Genomic DNA, 15,583 nt, shown 5'->3' with positions numbered 1-15,583 from the left:
TGGCTGGTCCGCTGGGTTTTTGTTGCCATGGAAATAAAATTATACAAATTGGTGATTTGTATCGCAATGGCTGACCTGACCTGACCTGACCTAACTTAACATGACCAACCCTAACCTAACCTTTACATAATGTAATCTAAACCTTTAACCGAACTTAACCCAAGATGACCTAACCTAACCTAAGACTTGCTGAGGATCTATATTGGGAACACCACTAACAAACTGACCTTAGAATTCAAGTTGGGTGAGGTGTGGCAGGAAGGTGAGTGTGGAGTAAGCTTCAACAGTGACACGAAGCCAGCAGACGGGTGCATCAAGGCCAGACCTGCACACCTCACTACCACCACGTGCCCGCTCCCACGACCCAGTTAACATACATACACACACACTCAGCAGGCAGGCATTCATGCACACACCCGCAAACACGCAAGCAAGCCCACACACAATCGCACACATTCTGGTGCAGTAAGACAACTAACCATGATTACCGCGCACGCGAGCGAGAGAGAGAATTGAATTTATCTTTTCTAAGTTTGTCTTGTCAACCTACACCTACTCTTCTCTTCTCTTCTTTTTCATACTTTCTCTCGCCTATCGTTTGGACTTCTCAGTTCAAACAATACAAACACAACCATTCATTCATACACACGCAGATGAATACACAAATATCATTCAAATCTACTACTGTACTTTATTTACTTGAAATATACAGTACTTGGCAACTCACCAGCAAGATGGTAATGGGATACAGGCGGTGCTCCCACATGGCAAGAGACAAACAGACCACATACAACATCCATATAAGAATAACAACCCATACAAAAGCAGCAGCACTTGCTACTTGGCTACTCGCGAATATGACAACACAGCGACCAACTTGTTATATTCAAGTACGTAGTTGGCAACTCACACTGACGTCACATTGACTTTTTTGTAAACATTGCTTTAGGTCAAGAGTTCGTTGTTCAATATAGACCTTGTTATTTTCCACTATAGTTATGTGCCCTTTATAATGTACTAACTTAACGAAAAGATTGAGAATATTACTCTCAGGGAGTCATTCTTATTTTGGGGTCACGACGATGGGACACCCCCAGCTTATTTTACCTGTTAATACACCCTAACGCTACCTGGGGGGTTAGGTTGGGTAAGATTAGGTTAAAATATGTTAGTAAGGTCTAGTTAAATATATTAGTCATAAGGTAATATTAGCTAAGTTAGGTTAATATTGAGGCGATCTTAATCCTGCGACATTGGTCCCTGAACACCTAAACAGCTGGTGTGGGGAGGTCTTGTGAGCATCTGGTCTAACAACGATATGTGGTGTTCTTGGTACTTGTTAACTGTGTGAATGTTGGCAAGCATTCCCCAACAAGCACTCGTAAAGTTGGTAGACCCATACGTGTTTCCAGACCCATTGCTGACAGTGCCACACATGCTGACAGTGCCACACATGCTGACAGTGCCACACGGCTGAGATCCTACATAACCACAAGTACAGTACAATTCTCGGCTTTAATCATGGCGGTGCCCGTGTGAGCAGCAACACGGACACTCGCGCCCGTATGACGACAGATGGTGGCGCCATCCTCGTATAAACGTCACTAATCGACCAACTACACTGCCTGGAACTTCCGCAGCCAAGATGCCTGATGCTACTCTCTTCTGTGGCGTCTGACCCAAACACGCACGTACTCTACGGTGTAATTAGAGAGAAAGGGAGATGCGGAAGTGGTGTTTTTTTTTCCACTGTTGGAGGTCAGAGATGGTCAGTCACGGTCACAGGTGTTAATGAGAATGGTGAAGAGGAGGTACACCGGTAACAATGGTGACGAGGAGGTACACATAACAATGGTGACGATGAAGGAGGATGAAGGGAAAGTGAGGAAGACGGGATGGGGAAGAAATAAGGAAGACACTGCTTCTCCCAATTCCCCCCCTCCCCGGAAGGTAGACCACTGCCAACACACACACACACGGGCCCTGGTCCACCACGTTTAAGTCTTCACCACCACACAAGGTTAGACCACCATACGACCCCAAGAGTAACGCGTCCAGATAATTTATACTCCTCGTCCACTAAATTTAACAGCCTTGCGTTATATTTACGGTTCCTGATTGTTTTTCGATCCTGGGTAGCTAATACTTCCGGGTCATTATAAAGCTTTTCGATTCTGGGTAACACGTCCGAGTCCTTAGTTTTTCGATCCCGAGTTAAATATCAGTCATTTAGTTTTACGGTTCATACAAGTTTTTAGATCTTGGAGTAATATTAATTTCGGGTCATATATAATGCTTCGATCCTGTGTTACATTTCCGCGTTACGTAGAATCTCGGTCAGTTTTATTTGTCCCATAACTGGTCTAGGGGAAAAACTGCCAGTTATTGTTTTGAGTTGTGATTATAACAGTCTAGGATGTTATTTACTGTACACGATCATGTTATAACTAAAGCAACTGTTAGGTATTAGTTGGTCACTTAATGCTTTCCCAAGACACGCGGACGCACGCACGCACCCACCCACCCACGTCCACCAATGCTTGTAACTACCCACACACGCACTTTAACATAATCAACAAGGCCATTCTAATTTATTTATCATTCAGAGGGGCTAAAACATACAGACTAATAGGAGAGAGTCAATTTTTGACCAAACAGCTGAACAGAAACTTACAAATGCAGAATCGAAACGAAACACAAACACCAAGCACCCAAACAAACAAGCAATTAAGGCCATTTGATTAGTGACGATTGTTTTACTACGTACAGTAGACTAGCGCTAGACTCCCACACCCAGTTGATCATCTTCATAAAATATTCCAGCCGGGGTAAAGTTCAGGTCCGGCCAGCGTGTCACACGTCACCTGGCGAGAGTAGCTGTGGCTTGTGATACAGAGGGCCCAGGGCTAAGTTAAATCTGGTGGTGGTGATGGAGGTTAGGTTAGGGTGGGTTGGGTGACATTGGGTTGGGATAGGTTAGGTTGGGTGAAGGTGACCTCGATTAGGTTAGATTAAGGTAGACGGGGTTAAGTGAGTTAGCTGTGGTCAAGCTTGTGTGCGTGTAAGAGGACTCCACAGCTTTTTTTTTTGTCGTCAAAACACCCACCTGCCCCCCCATCTCTTGTATTGGCAAGGCGAATTACAGATCATACCTTCACAATTAATGGTTGCCTCTCGTGTGACGAGGATGGCTGGCCCAAGGCGTGAATTTGTTTAAGGAGTAAAAGCTGTCGCCAACACAACAACCACACCCTGAGTTAACGAGATGCATGACCCAGTGTCGAGGAATAGTCCGAGAAGACCGGACAACTCGCCAACTGCATTGGCTAACCATTACCCCGGAATACGATCCGCAAATCGATTAACATCCAGGCAGACAGATGCAAATGGCGCAAAGAAACTTGCCCATAGTTTCACCCTGCCCGGGGATCGAACTCAGGTCCGTTCGCTTGCGAGGCGAGGATGCCACACAATTATAGACAGACACACACACAAAGCACATCCGAGAAGAGTGGTTAGGTTAATATGGTTAAGTAAACTGGGAAGTCTAATCTCCATGTGATACGAAAAGAGGTCAAGCTAATCATGGTAAACTAAACATTGAGGGGGGGGGGGCTAATCTTCAGATGACCCAAGAAGCAGTACGTGACTCGGATAACACTACACTACACCACAACAATAAACTATACATGCTACACAACTTGTTATCTATCACCCCCGTGTCGGATAACACTGACAGTACTACAGTATCAGTATATTGAAGCCAACAACACCGTCACAACTCGCCCAATCTCTTATGTTTACAGTTCAGGGATCAGCTAATCTGTCGTCTCAATCACTAAGAATATTGGATTACATTAAGACTCGTGTGCCTAAACTAACAATCTTAACCTAACCTACACTAATCAAGTAAAACTAACCCATGTTCGTCTGCTCTACACCGTAACATAAGAACATAAGAATGGAGGAAACTGCAGCGGGCCTATTGACCCATACTGGGCAGTCCCGTTTACACCCAACCCCTATTGCTCATATATCCATCCAACCTATGTTTGAAGCTATTCAGCGTATTCGAGTTAATGATGATGTTTGGCACCTTGTTCCATCCATCCACTAATCTAAGCTAAATTAACTTGACCTAAACCAGACAACTTATTATAACCCTGTTTAACCCAACCCTAATCGAACCTACATTTAACCTCTCATCTGTGTGTCTGGTGTGTGTGTGTGTGTGTGTGTTACCGCCCACGGGAAACGGCGTGGAGTGTTAATAAATTGTTAGATATAATTTAGTTACGAGAGTGGTGAAGATATTAGGAGGGGAGTGAAGCGAGCTGGGAGGGCGTTTACAGTTGAGCGATCCTGGTGTTCTGCTGAATACACAATTCTGCGGATGGCGACGACCGTCTGGACTTGCATGTACTCAGACCACCTCTTACAGACATACCGTGAACATCTAAACCTCTGTTGGCCTTAGACCCGTAACACGTTAGTGTGATTGTGATGTACCAAATAATTAACATATATGAGAATTACTTATCTTATAATTACACATTCTTTAATATAAGTCAAGACAACATTATAGGTGTTATAATTTGATGAATAGCTAAATGTGGTTCTGTTCTGTGTCTTGCTATGATTACTGTGTCTACAATAATAATGTTAAAACTTTATAGCATGTGTTAAGGAATTGATTCATTGACATGTAATTTGTATTGACAAGTTATGACCGAATGATATTGTTCGCGGTCCGGCTTATTTCACCTGATCATTAAACACCCTAACGCTGCCTGGAGTTTAAGTTTGGTTTAAGCTAGGTTTAAATTAAATTAGGATTCTAAATCTGGTGAAATAAAATGGGATGACTGACTGACTGACTGACTGACACACACATTTGTAATCAAGAGTATGACGTGGGGGAGGTGGGTAAGGTACACAGGCGGAGAACTGGGTAGAGGTGAGAGAAATGGTGGGGGGAGGAGGGAAGGAGAAACTGTTCACGTGATCAGCTGCTGACTTACCTCACACACGGCCCTGAGTCTCCCTCGTCTACTACTAGTCACGTTCATTCACTGTTGTTAACCTCCACCAAACTTGTAAACAAACACACAATACACCAACCCACGTACACTACACAGGCGCACACACTAGGTTAAGTGGAGTTCGCGTTGGATGCAATACATATGACCAGCCACTGAAGCTTAACCCACAGCTTAATTAACCTGAAGAATAAACAACTTAAGACTACCTGTGAGGGGGTTAAGGCGAGGTGAGGTTAATTTAGGCTAGCGTTAGGGTGGTTAATCTCGAGACAAAATAACTTGAGGGTGGCTAATCTTCAGGCAATCCCATTAGCGGCCCTAACCACCACCTAGGGTTCTAAGATCAAGCGCTTAACATTTCAACTTTTTAAAACAGTCACTCACGTCTTCAGTCTCACAAAACAAACAAACAAAAGAACAAGTGAAGTGTTCAAGAGTATTGACAAAGAACAAGGTGTTTAGGCGTCACATGAAGATTAGTCCCCCTCCTTCGGCTTAGTCCACCCTTCATAAAAAGAAAATAAAAGGTTAGGTTGAGTTAGGTTAGGTTACTGGTATTAGGTGTTAGGTTAGGGAGACGGAGGGGGGGGAGGGCTCAAATGTTTCGAAAAAGAGAAAGGAAAAGAGGGTAGGTGACGGGGAGGGGGGGGTACAGAAGCTGGGAGGCGTGAGAGTGTGGGGGGAGTGTGGGTGTGAGGAGTGTGTGTTTGTGTGTAAGGGAGGTGGGGAGGAGTGTGTGTGTGTGGGTGTGTGTGGGGTGGTGAGGAGGAGGAGTGAGTATGTGTGTGTGTGTGGTGGTATGTGTGTGTGTGTGTGTGTGGTGAGGAGTGTGTGTGTGTGTGTGAGTGTGTGGTGTGTGTGTGTGTGTGTGAGTGAGTGAGTGAGTGGGAGGAGTGAGTGAGTGAGGAGTGTGTGTGTGTGGTGAGTGAGTGAGTGAGTGTGTGTGTGTGTGTGTAAGGGTGTGTGTGTGTGTGTGTGTGAGGTGTGTGTGTGTGTGTGTGTGTGAGGCGCGTGTGTGTGTGTGTGTGGCGTGTGTGTGTGTGTGTGTGTGTGTGGGAGGCGCGTGTGTGTGTGTGTGTGTGTGTGTGTGTGTGTGTGTGTGTAAGGAGCGCGTGTGTGTGTGTGTGTGTGTGTGTATATGTGTGTGTGTAAGGGCGTGTGTGTGTGTGTGTGTGTGTAAGGTGTGTGTGTGTGTGTGTGTGTGTGTGTGTGTGTGTGTGTGTGTGTGGGTGTGTGTGTGTGTGTGTGTGTGTGTGTGTATGTGTGTGTGTGTGTGTGGGAGGTGTGTGTGTGTGTGGGAGGAGTGTGTGTGTGTGTAAGGGAGGCGTGTGTGTGTAAGGGAGGTGTGTGTGGGTGTGGAGGTGTGGGTGTGTGTGGGAGGAGGTGTGGGTGTGTAGGAGGATGTGTGGGGTGTAAGGGAGGAGTGTGGGTGTGTAAGGGAGGAGTGTGTGTGTGTGTGTAAGGGAGGAGAGTGTGTGTGTGTAAGGGAGGAGAGTGTGTGTTTGTGTGTGTGTGTGAGGAGAGCGTGGAAGGGATAGTACAGATGGTTTGAGTGAAAGAGAAGGAAGGCAGGTAGGTAGGTAGGTAGGTAGGTAGGTAGGTGGGTGGATGAGAGAGAGCGTTACGTCACGATAAACATACCAATAATAATCTTATCGTATCTGCCGTCCCGATAACACAAGTAGGTTCTTAATAACCGGATGATGGCCGATTAACCACAACCCAATAACTCATTATTATTCCCTGTCCGACTAACCAAATCCCGATAACGAATTTCTGTATTCCTATCCGATTACCACGTGCCGATAACCAATTACTATTCCCTGTCCGATTAACCACGTGCCGATAACCAATTACTATTTCCTGCCCAATTAACCACGTGCCGATAACCATTATCGTACTTCATATCCGATTAACCAGGAACCGATACCTATCACTTCCGGGTCCCATTTGTTTGGTTTTTTTTAATTTTAAACGAATTTAAATCCTGAAATAGAATTTAATTTAAAATCTTGATCTAACGAGAATTTGTCGACGGAATTGTTTGCCTTAAAATGTGGATAATTTTGAAGGAATCACCGGAAGAATCACCACCCCAACTTATTTCACCTAAGATTAACCACCCTAACACACTTTGAGTGGGATGGGGTTAAGTTAGGGTGGGTTAGGTTAGCGTTGTTGGGTTTAATATTTTGGTGAAATAAGCTGGGGGTGGGGATTCTTCAGGTGGTCCCATCAAGATATTATGAAGAGTATTAATCTTCAAGTTAAGACAGCATTTAAATAAAAACACTGGACAATCATTAAGCATTAAAACATTGTGCAGGACGCCAGCTTTGTTAACCGTTTTCTACACCTTTACCAAAGTTCTTCCAAACAATAACGGAGAAAATAAAGTCTACTTAAAAATAATCACCATACGAGTATTTTTGTTACCTGGACAAAAATTCTAAGATTTAAATGGAAAAGGGCTTTAATTTTCTGTATTTACGGAAAACAATTGTAAAACTGATTTATTATTAAAAGTGAATCTTTACCTACGGTCTTAATAAACAGTTTTTCGAGTTAAATACTCACTCTTGTGTTTGCTAGTTCCGTTGAAGAGAGCTCGGAGCAGTGAAGACATGGTTACTTCCACCTCCGCTGGTTACTGGCCAGATACACTCCTGTGGTCAATATGGCGGCAAGCTATACGCACACGACCAACACCTTATAATAAAATAACTCGGGTAATATAATAATTCTTGCTACATCCACAAGTGTTGCCGCGTCACACAACAACGCAGATTACCAGTACACACGGTGAGGGTTGACTGAGCTCTGAGTCTGCCTCACTCACTTGACGGCCGGCCAAACGTTGCCACAGTTACCTATTAGTCTTTTACCAACCGTACACAAAAATCGCTTTAAAACCCCAAAACAACAGTCATATATATATATATATATATATATATATATATATATATATATATATATATATATATATATATATATATATATATTTATTTATTTATTTATAATAAAAACTTGATATACGACATAATAACAATATAAAATGCTACCCACCACAATAGAATAACTCACAGATGTCTAAAACCCAACTTAAATATATCTTAATACTATTATATGGCAACATCATCCCCAACTGGTCGATGCCGATAGGACGCCAGTAAGCATGCGCGCTGATCTTTAAACCAATCAAAACACAGTTTTAAACCTTCAGGTAACACCTTTAAAATGCTGGCCTATTCCTAAACATGTGTGAGGTGAAAGGAACCACCAACTGACACATGAGTAGTTAAGGTTGTTGTGTTCGCGAACAGCGCTAAATATCTCGTATAATATTTGAGGATTTACATAAGAAATTAAACGAATTATTTTTTATATAAATTAACAGAACTTAAATGTAAAAAAAAAAATGATTTTTTTATATTATTTGTATTTCTTGTGACGAACATAAAATAGTGCCATTAATAAAGTGTCTTGTGTGTTTGTACTGTACAGTATATTGTTACCAGAAGGCGATAAGAAATACATTATATTACCGTTTTCAATTGCTGGACCATACATACCCCTTTCAGCAGGCGGCCACAACCCTTTCAGTAGGTGGCCACAACCCTTTAAGCAACTGGCCACATCGCTTTCAGCAGCTGGCCACACCCATCCCTTTCAGGAGCTGGCCACATCCACCCCTCCCAGTAGCTGGCCACACTAGGCTGACCAGACGTCGTGCTTTAGGCAGGACAGCCCTGCTTTTGAGCACTCTGTCCTCTGTCCTGCGTCACTTCAAGCAGGACCTTAATTTGTCCTTCTCTTTTGGGCCTGTCTAAAAAGAATTATATAAATTACCTTACGTATACTAAAACAGTGGGAACTGAAGGCCACATTGGTAAATAGGCTACTTCCTTTAGTTTGTGAAGTAAGTTAATTTGGTTAGCATACAGTATGTTGTTCCAGCAGGAGTAAAAATTAATATTCATTTCTTTCAGTTCCTTATTTATACTGTACTGTATGAATGCATGTATCATGTATGTAACATATATACAATGCGTTTTAAAAACAATTAATTGTAGAAAAACCACAAAATAGCCTTCTTTACATTATAGTGATATTTGACAAATCATCATTTCTAAGTATATTTTGTATATTTTATACAACTTGTTATATTTCAACTCATCATTAAACATGTTTAATTTAGGTTAAAAATAAGTGTCGTAAAATTTTAAAAAATGTCCTTTTTTGGAAATTTGGAAATGGCCACCCTAGGCCACACCCGTTTCAGAAGTTGGCCATACCCCTTTCAGTAACTGGCCACGCTCCTTGTAGCAGCTGGCCACATTCCTTGGAAACAAATTATCAGCTTCAGGAATAGTCAAAGGAATGGCTGTTAAGATTCAGTATCACGAAGTGTAAGAGGATGCACCTCTAAGGTAAATTTATTTACAAAATCATTAGACACGGGAGTTGTGCCAGACTTGTGGAAACAGGCAAATGTAGTACCCATATTCAAAAAGGGAGACAGCATCAGCGTCAAATTACCGGCCGATCAGTTTGACGTCAGTAATGGGGAAATTTCTTGAATCAATTATAGCAAATAGCATCCGATCGTATCTAGAGAAAAGCAAATTAATCTACGACTCTCAACATGGGTTTACAAAGGGAAAATCTTGTCTAACAAATCTGCTGACGTTTTTTAGGAAAGTCTTCGAAGTAGTAGATAATGACGAAATTTACGATGTTATTTACTAAGACTTTAGCAAAGCATTTGACAGAGTACCTCATCAGTGGCTTCTGAGAAATATTAAGGCTCATGGCATCGAGGGGAAAGTTTTAAATTGGATAAAATCATGGCTCACCGATAGAACGCAGAGGGTCAGCGTAGATTTGATTGATACGTTTATTGAGATACAAAAAACATTAATACATCTCAAAGGGATGAAGTGACATAAGTCATCCCCACCCCAGTCTCAGCGTAGGTGGTGTTAAATCTGAGTGGGGCCGTGTAACCAGTGGGGTTCCCCAGGGGTCAGTACTAGGCCCACTCTTGTTCATAATCTACATACACGATCTAGATACTGGGATCAGCAGTGACATAAGCAAGTTTGCGGATGACACCAAAATAGGTTGCAGATCAATTCAGGGCAGGATGCAAATGCATTACAGGAGGACCTAAATAAACTGCAGGGGTGGTCTGAAAAATGGCAAATGAAATTCAACACCAGCAAGTGCAGCGTACTTAATATTGGAAGAACAAATACTTATAATGTATACAGCCTTAACAACATCAACCTAGAGAAGTCGACTTGTGAAAGAGACCTAGGGGTACTTGTAAGCCCGGATCTACGGCCTAGAAAACAGTGCGTTAATGTTCGAAATAAGGCAAACAGAGTATTGGGTTATATATCTAGAAGTGTAAGTAACAAGAGTGCAGAGGTCTTATTGCAACTATATCTTGCGCTAGTCAGGCCGCACCTCGATTATGCGATTCAGTTCTGGTGCCCCTATTATAGAATGGATATAAATTCACTAGAGTCGGTGCAGCGATGAATGACAAAAATGATTCCGGGACTTAGAAACCTTCCATATCAGGATAGGTTAAAGAAATTTAACTTGCATTCCGTAGAAAGACGAAGAGTGCAGGGAGATATGATAGAAGTATTTAAGTGGGTGAAAGGAATCAATAAAGGGGATATAGATAAAGTTCTTATAATATCCGAGCAGGATAGGACTCGGAGCAACGGATTTAAGTTGGATAAGTTTAGGTTTAGGAGGGAGATAGGAAGAAACTGGTCCACAAATAGGGTGGTGGACGAGTGGAACAAGCTTAGCAACTTTGTAGTAAGTGCTGGAACTCTGGAAAGTTTCAAAAGGAGGCTAGATAGATTCATGGATGATAGAGAGTGGTAGTAACTCTCGACAGGAGCTGCCATGCACAGGCCAACCGGCCTATTGCAGACTCTTTATTTTCTTATGTTAATGTCACGGATTGTCACGCACCACCAACACGAGGGGACAACTACAAGCTCTTCAAGTTATCATACTGAACGATCGTACGGAAACACTTCTTCACAGAGGGAGGTAGGCCTATGGAACAGTCTATCAGCCCAAGTCTAGTCTATATACATGCTGAACTGTAAACCTACATTGTCTATATTTATATTACGTCATTTACAGAAAATATTAAAGTCCACCATTAAATTTACGAAAGAAAACTGAACAAATTTTAAATATTAAAAAATGTATTAACGCATATGGCAAACTCTGACATTACCGTCTATTCTATTAGGGGTTTATGGGGGAGGGAAGGCGTAAGGCAAGGGAAGGAGTAGGGAAAGAAAGGAAGGGAGGAAGGATAGAAGTGAGGGTTGTTAAGGAGGGAGAGAAGGGAGGAAGGGAGGGAAGTAAGTGAGTTTAAGGAAAGCGAGAAGGGGATAGGATAAAGAGGGAGAGAAGTGAGGGAGGATAAGGAAGGAGGGAATGGAAAGAAGCAAGGAGGGAAGGGAAAGAAGAAGAGAAGTGAGGGAGGGAAGGGAGACTGGAGTGGAAGAGGGAGTAATGATTGGTTATCACTTTTGACACAGCTGAGGGTCTGAATGTTGGATTGTTATGTTGATCTAGTGTTGCAAGGTCTGAATGTTGGATTGTTATGTTGATCTAGTGTTGCAAGGTCTGAATGTTGGATTGTTATGTTGATCTAGTGTTGCAAGGTCTGAATGTTGGATTGTTATGTTGCTCTAGTGTTGCAGGGTCTGGGTATTGGATTGTTGTTTTGATCTAGTGTTGCAAGGTCTGGGTGTTGGACTGTTGTGTTGATCTAGTGTTGCAGGGTCTGGGTGTTGGATTGTTGTGTTGATCTAGTGTTGCAAGGTCTGGGTGTTGGATTGTTATGTTGATCTAGTGTTGCAGGGTCTGGGTGTTGGATTGTTATGTTGATCTAGTGTTGCAGGGTCTGGGTGTTGGACTGTTGTGTTGATCTAGTGTTGCAGGGTCTGGGTGTTGGATTGTTGTGTTGATCTACTGTAGTGTTGCAATGTCTGGGTGTTGGATTGTTGTGTTGATCTAGTGTTGCAGGGTCTGGGTGTTGGATTGTTGTGTTGATCTACTGTAGTGTTGCAGGGTCTGGGTGTTGGACTGTTGTGTTGATCTAGTGTTGCAGGGTCTGGGTGTTGGATTGTTGTGTTGATCTACTGTAGTGTTGCAATGTCTGGGTGTTGGATTGTTGTGTTGATCTAGTGTTGCAGGGTCTGGGTGTTGGATTGTTGTGTTGATCTACTGTAGTGTTGCAGGGTCTGGGTGTTGGACTGTTGTGTTGATCTAGTGTTGCAGGGTCTGTGTGTTGGATTGTTGTGTTGATCTACTGTAGTGTTGCAAGGTCTGGGTGTTGGATTGTTGTGTTGATCTAGTGTTGCAGGGTCTGGGTGTTGGATTGTTATGTTGATCTAGTGTTGCAAGGTCTGGGTGTTGGATTGCTATGTTGATCTAGTGTTGCAGGGTCTGGGTGTTGGATTGTTGTGTTGATCTACTGTAGTGTTGCAGGGTCGACTATTTATGTACTAAGTTAATCCAAAGTCAACTTGTATTTTACTTAATAAATATCTATGTATCAAAGCTCTAAGATCTCAAGCTGCAGTAAGATAATTAAGTTTATGTTTACATTTGTTCATTAATATTGTTAAAACATTGACATTGATTGTTGTTTCATAAATTACATGCCGGAAGCTATACACTCCTACATACAAATGTTTGTGGATAATACCAAGTTATCCAGGGAATTAAGAACCAAACAGACTATGAAGAGCCACAGAAAAATCTCTGTGAGCTTCAAAAGTGGTCGAAGAAATGGCTGCTGAGATACAATGTCACGAAGTGTAAGAAGATGCATCTATAGGCCGTACCAACGGGACAAGGTAACAGCATTACCGTAGACTAAAAGTTAAAAGGACTTGCGTGTGTATGTTGACGACGAACTGAAGTTCTCGGGCCATTGTGAGAAGGTGAATCAAGCAATCAAGCTAACGAGACGATCAGTGGCGAAGAGTATGAAAAATAAGGGTTTGCTGATTCAGCCGTAATCTTGATTCACCGATTTTGTTGAAAGCGTCAGTATGAGAACTCCTGAACCTGCAGACGAACACTCAGTCGTCAGAATTTAGAAATTTGACTAATTATTTGCCGTAACAACCCTGGAAAAATTTAAAATCATTTTGCAGCGCTAATTATTCGTCATTTATGATTTTTCCCAGGAAAATTTATGGTGTTTTTGATATCGTGGATGTAACACAATTTAACTCGAGCTGAGAGCCTCAAATGGTTCAACCATCTTTCTCAAATAATGTGATACAGTGTAGTATTCTCATTAATGGTCGTGGCACCAGTGGTCGTGGCACAAGTGGTCGTGGCACCAGTGGTCGTGGCACAAGTGGTCGTGGCACTAGTGGTCGTGGCACCAGTGGTCGTGGCACTAGTGGTTATGGCACTAGTGGTTATGGCACTAGTGGTTATGGCACTAGTGGTCGTGGCACTAGTGGTCGTGGCACTAGTGGTTATGGCACTAGTGGTCGTGGCACTAGTGGTTATGGCACTAGTGGTCGTGGCACAAGTGGTCGTGGCACTAGTGGTCGTGGCACAAGTGGTCGTGGGACCTGCAGTATTCAGGCGATGGTTCGATAGTGCAGTGTTGAGCGTTATTAGCAGTACTGTGTCGTGTTGTGTTGCGCTTCAACTCACATAGACGAAAATTAATATTTCTCTCAAATATCAAAAAAATTAAACCTTGAACCCCATGAACTTCCATTAAGATATCCAGTTAAAAATATAGTAAATGTATAGATATGTACATACCAAGATATGTGAACACGCCTGACACCAGGACTCTTGTTACCATTCATTGTACCATTTATTCACATGTCTGTATTACTACATATTATTATAGCATGTCTGATGTCCATGCTTATGTCTAATGCCTATGTTCATTTACTATGTCCCGATGTACTATGTCTGTACCGCGCTAGCCGAGTAATTAGAAGACCTCATTTATTGTCCTAGGAATGTCTAGCAACTCCCCTTGCCTGGCTAGCTAATTTCCCTCAGATCGGCCTCGGCCTACCTACGGTCCGGGGTCCCTAGTAATCGCTCCTGTATCGGTTGGCTATCACGCCCAGCCTTGTACCACTTATTGAATATACCTACTGCTCGTGCCCTGGAGTTTCAAGAACCTTGTCTAGGATTACATCCACCACACCACATGGCGCAGTTTGAGTAGCTCCAACACGACAGTTTACAAGCCTCAAGAGCCGGCCCCGTCTGTTTCCGGCCTCGTCTGTTTCCCGCCCAGAAGATATACTCCACAGTGCCCCTGGATTTAAAGTGCTTTGTGACCTTGTGAAGTGCCCTAAGTGAAGTGCAGTGCCTTTCATGTCTCTTTGCGGCCCTACAGGTAGCAGACACGCCTTCAGCCCAGTTTCCAAGACAGCACTTCCGGCATACACCCCCCATCCACGGAGGCTCGCAAGCCACTGCCCGCGTCCCCTCCCACTGAACCAGCATCTCGCCCGGGCGCGCGGAGGAATACACCGCCGCTAGCCGCCTCCTCTCACTTCACAAATATTACAGTCAGTACTCTTTTACTTGCCAGCCAGTTCCTGCACTTAAGCAAATCCATTGGCGAAAATATAGCACTTCACCTTATTCTCCTTGTCCTTCCCATCGCAACAATACCAAGCACGAGATGTCTGACCACGACGATTTGCTGGGAAATTTATATGAGGATTATGAGGAAGACGACGCCTCACAGACCCTCCCACCCCCCCTCACGCCTCACACGCCGGGCGCGCCAAATTCAAAGGATGGGAGCCAGGATATACGTCAGTTAATCCACTTCCTACAAGTTTCTCAAGAGAAGGAAGCCCAAAGACGTCAATTAGAGGAGGAAAAACGACGTCAAGAGGAATTGTCAAGACAGTCAGAGGAATCAGCTTACCGCCTTCAACTTCAACAACAACACCAAGCTGATAACCGCAAATTCCTGGACCTATTGGAATTGCTGGCAACGAGGACGACTTCACCAGCTGCCACAACCAACTCGCCAGCTTCAGCCTCTTCATCTATCCTTCAGACAACGCCTCCTCACACGTCACCTATCTCCCCTAGGTATGCCTCAGTGTCTTCTCAACCACCCGTTCCAGTCTCAACTCTCGTCGACCTCTCCGTGCCTCCTCCACCGCCTGCCGTCTCGAGTACACCCCTGCACAGCAAGTCTTCAGTTCCCAGTCCCCCACCTCTTCAATCTGATGCAACATATCAAGTATACCGTCAATGGCGACGTCGTTTCGAAGACTTTGCTGTTATGTCTGACCTCTACCGAATGCCCCCTCATAAACAACTCATCCAATTAAGATCGTGCATTTCCCTCGATGTTCAACGCCTCCTAGAGCACACGCTAGCCATCCCCCCTGACTCCCCCAGGTCAGTGACAGAGGTTTTAAACGCCTTGCAGAGTCATTTCCGTGGCCTCCGCAATGAAGCTTTGCGTCGTAGGGAAC

At 43.5% G+C, this 15,583-nt stretch overlaps 1 protein-coding gene across 7 annotated transcripts in view; it reads right to left on the bottom strand.

Moving 5' to 3' along the window:
• The window catches only part of LOC121855229 (low density lipoprotein receptor adapter protein 1-B-like), a 32,499-nt gene extending 24,626 nt beyond the window's left edge, over positions 1-7,873 (bottom strand). For all 7 annotated transcript variants that reach the window (XM_042350099.1, XM_042350100.1, XM_042350101.1 and 4 more), the window contains exon 1: positions 7,620-7,873. In XM_042350099.1, coding sequence (XP_042206033.1) covers positions 7,620-7,668 — 49 coding nt within the window. In that variant the 5' untranslated portion in view covers positions 7,669-7,873. The remainder of the gene's footprint in view (positions 1-7,619) is intronic.
• Between the last annotated feature and the right edge of the window lie 7,710 nt (positions 7,874-15,583).

This window comes from Homarus americanus, unplaced genomic scaffold (assembly GCF_018991925.1).
Source record: "Homarus americanus isolate GMGI-L3 unplaced genomic scaffold, GMGI_Hamer_2.0 scaffold60559, whole genome shotgun sequence".
Taxonomy (NCBI): Eukaryota; Metazoa; Arthropoda; class Malacostraca; order Decapoda; family Nephropidae; genus Homarus; species Homarus americanus.
Note: the sequence above shows the minus strand (reverse complement) of the source record. Positions and strands in the feature narration are given on the sequence as shown.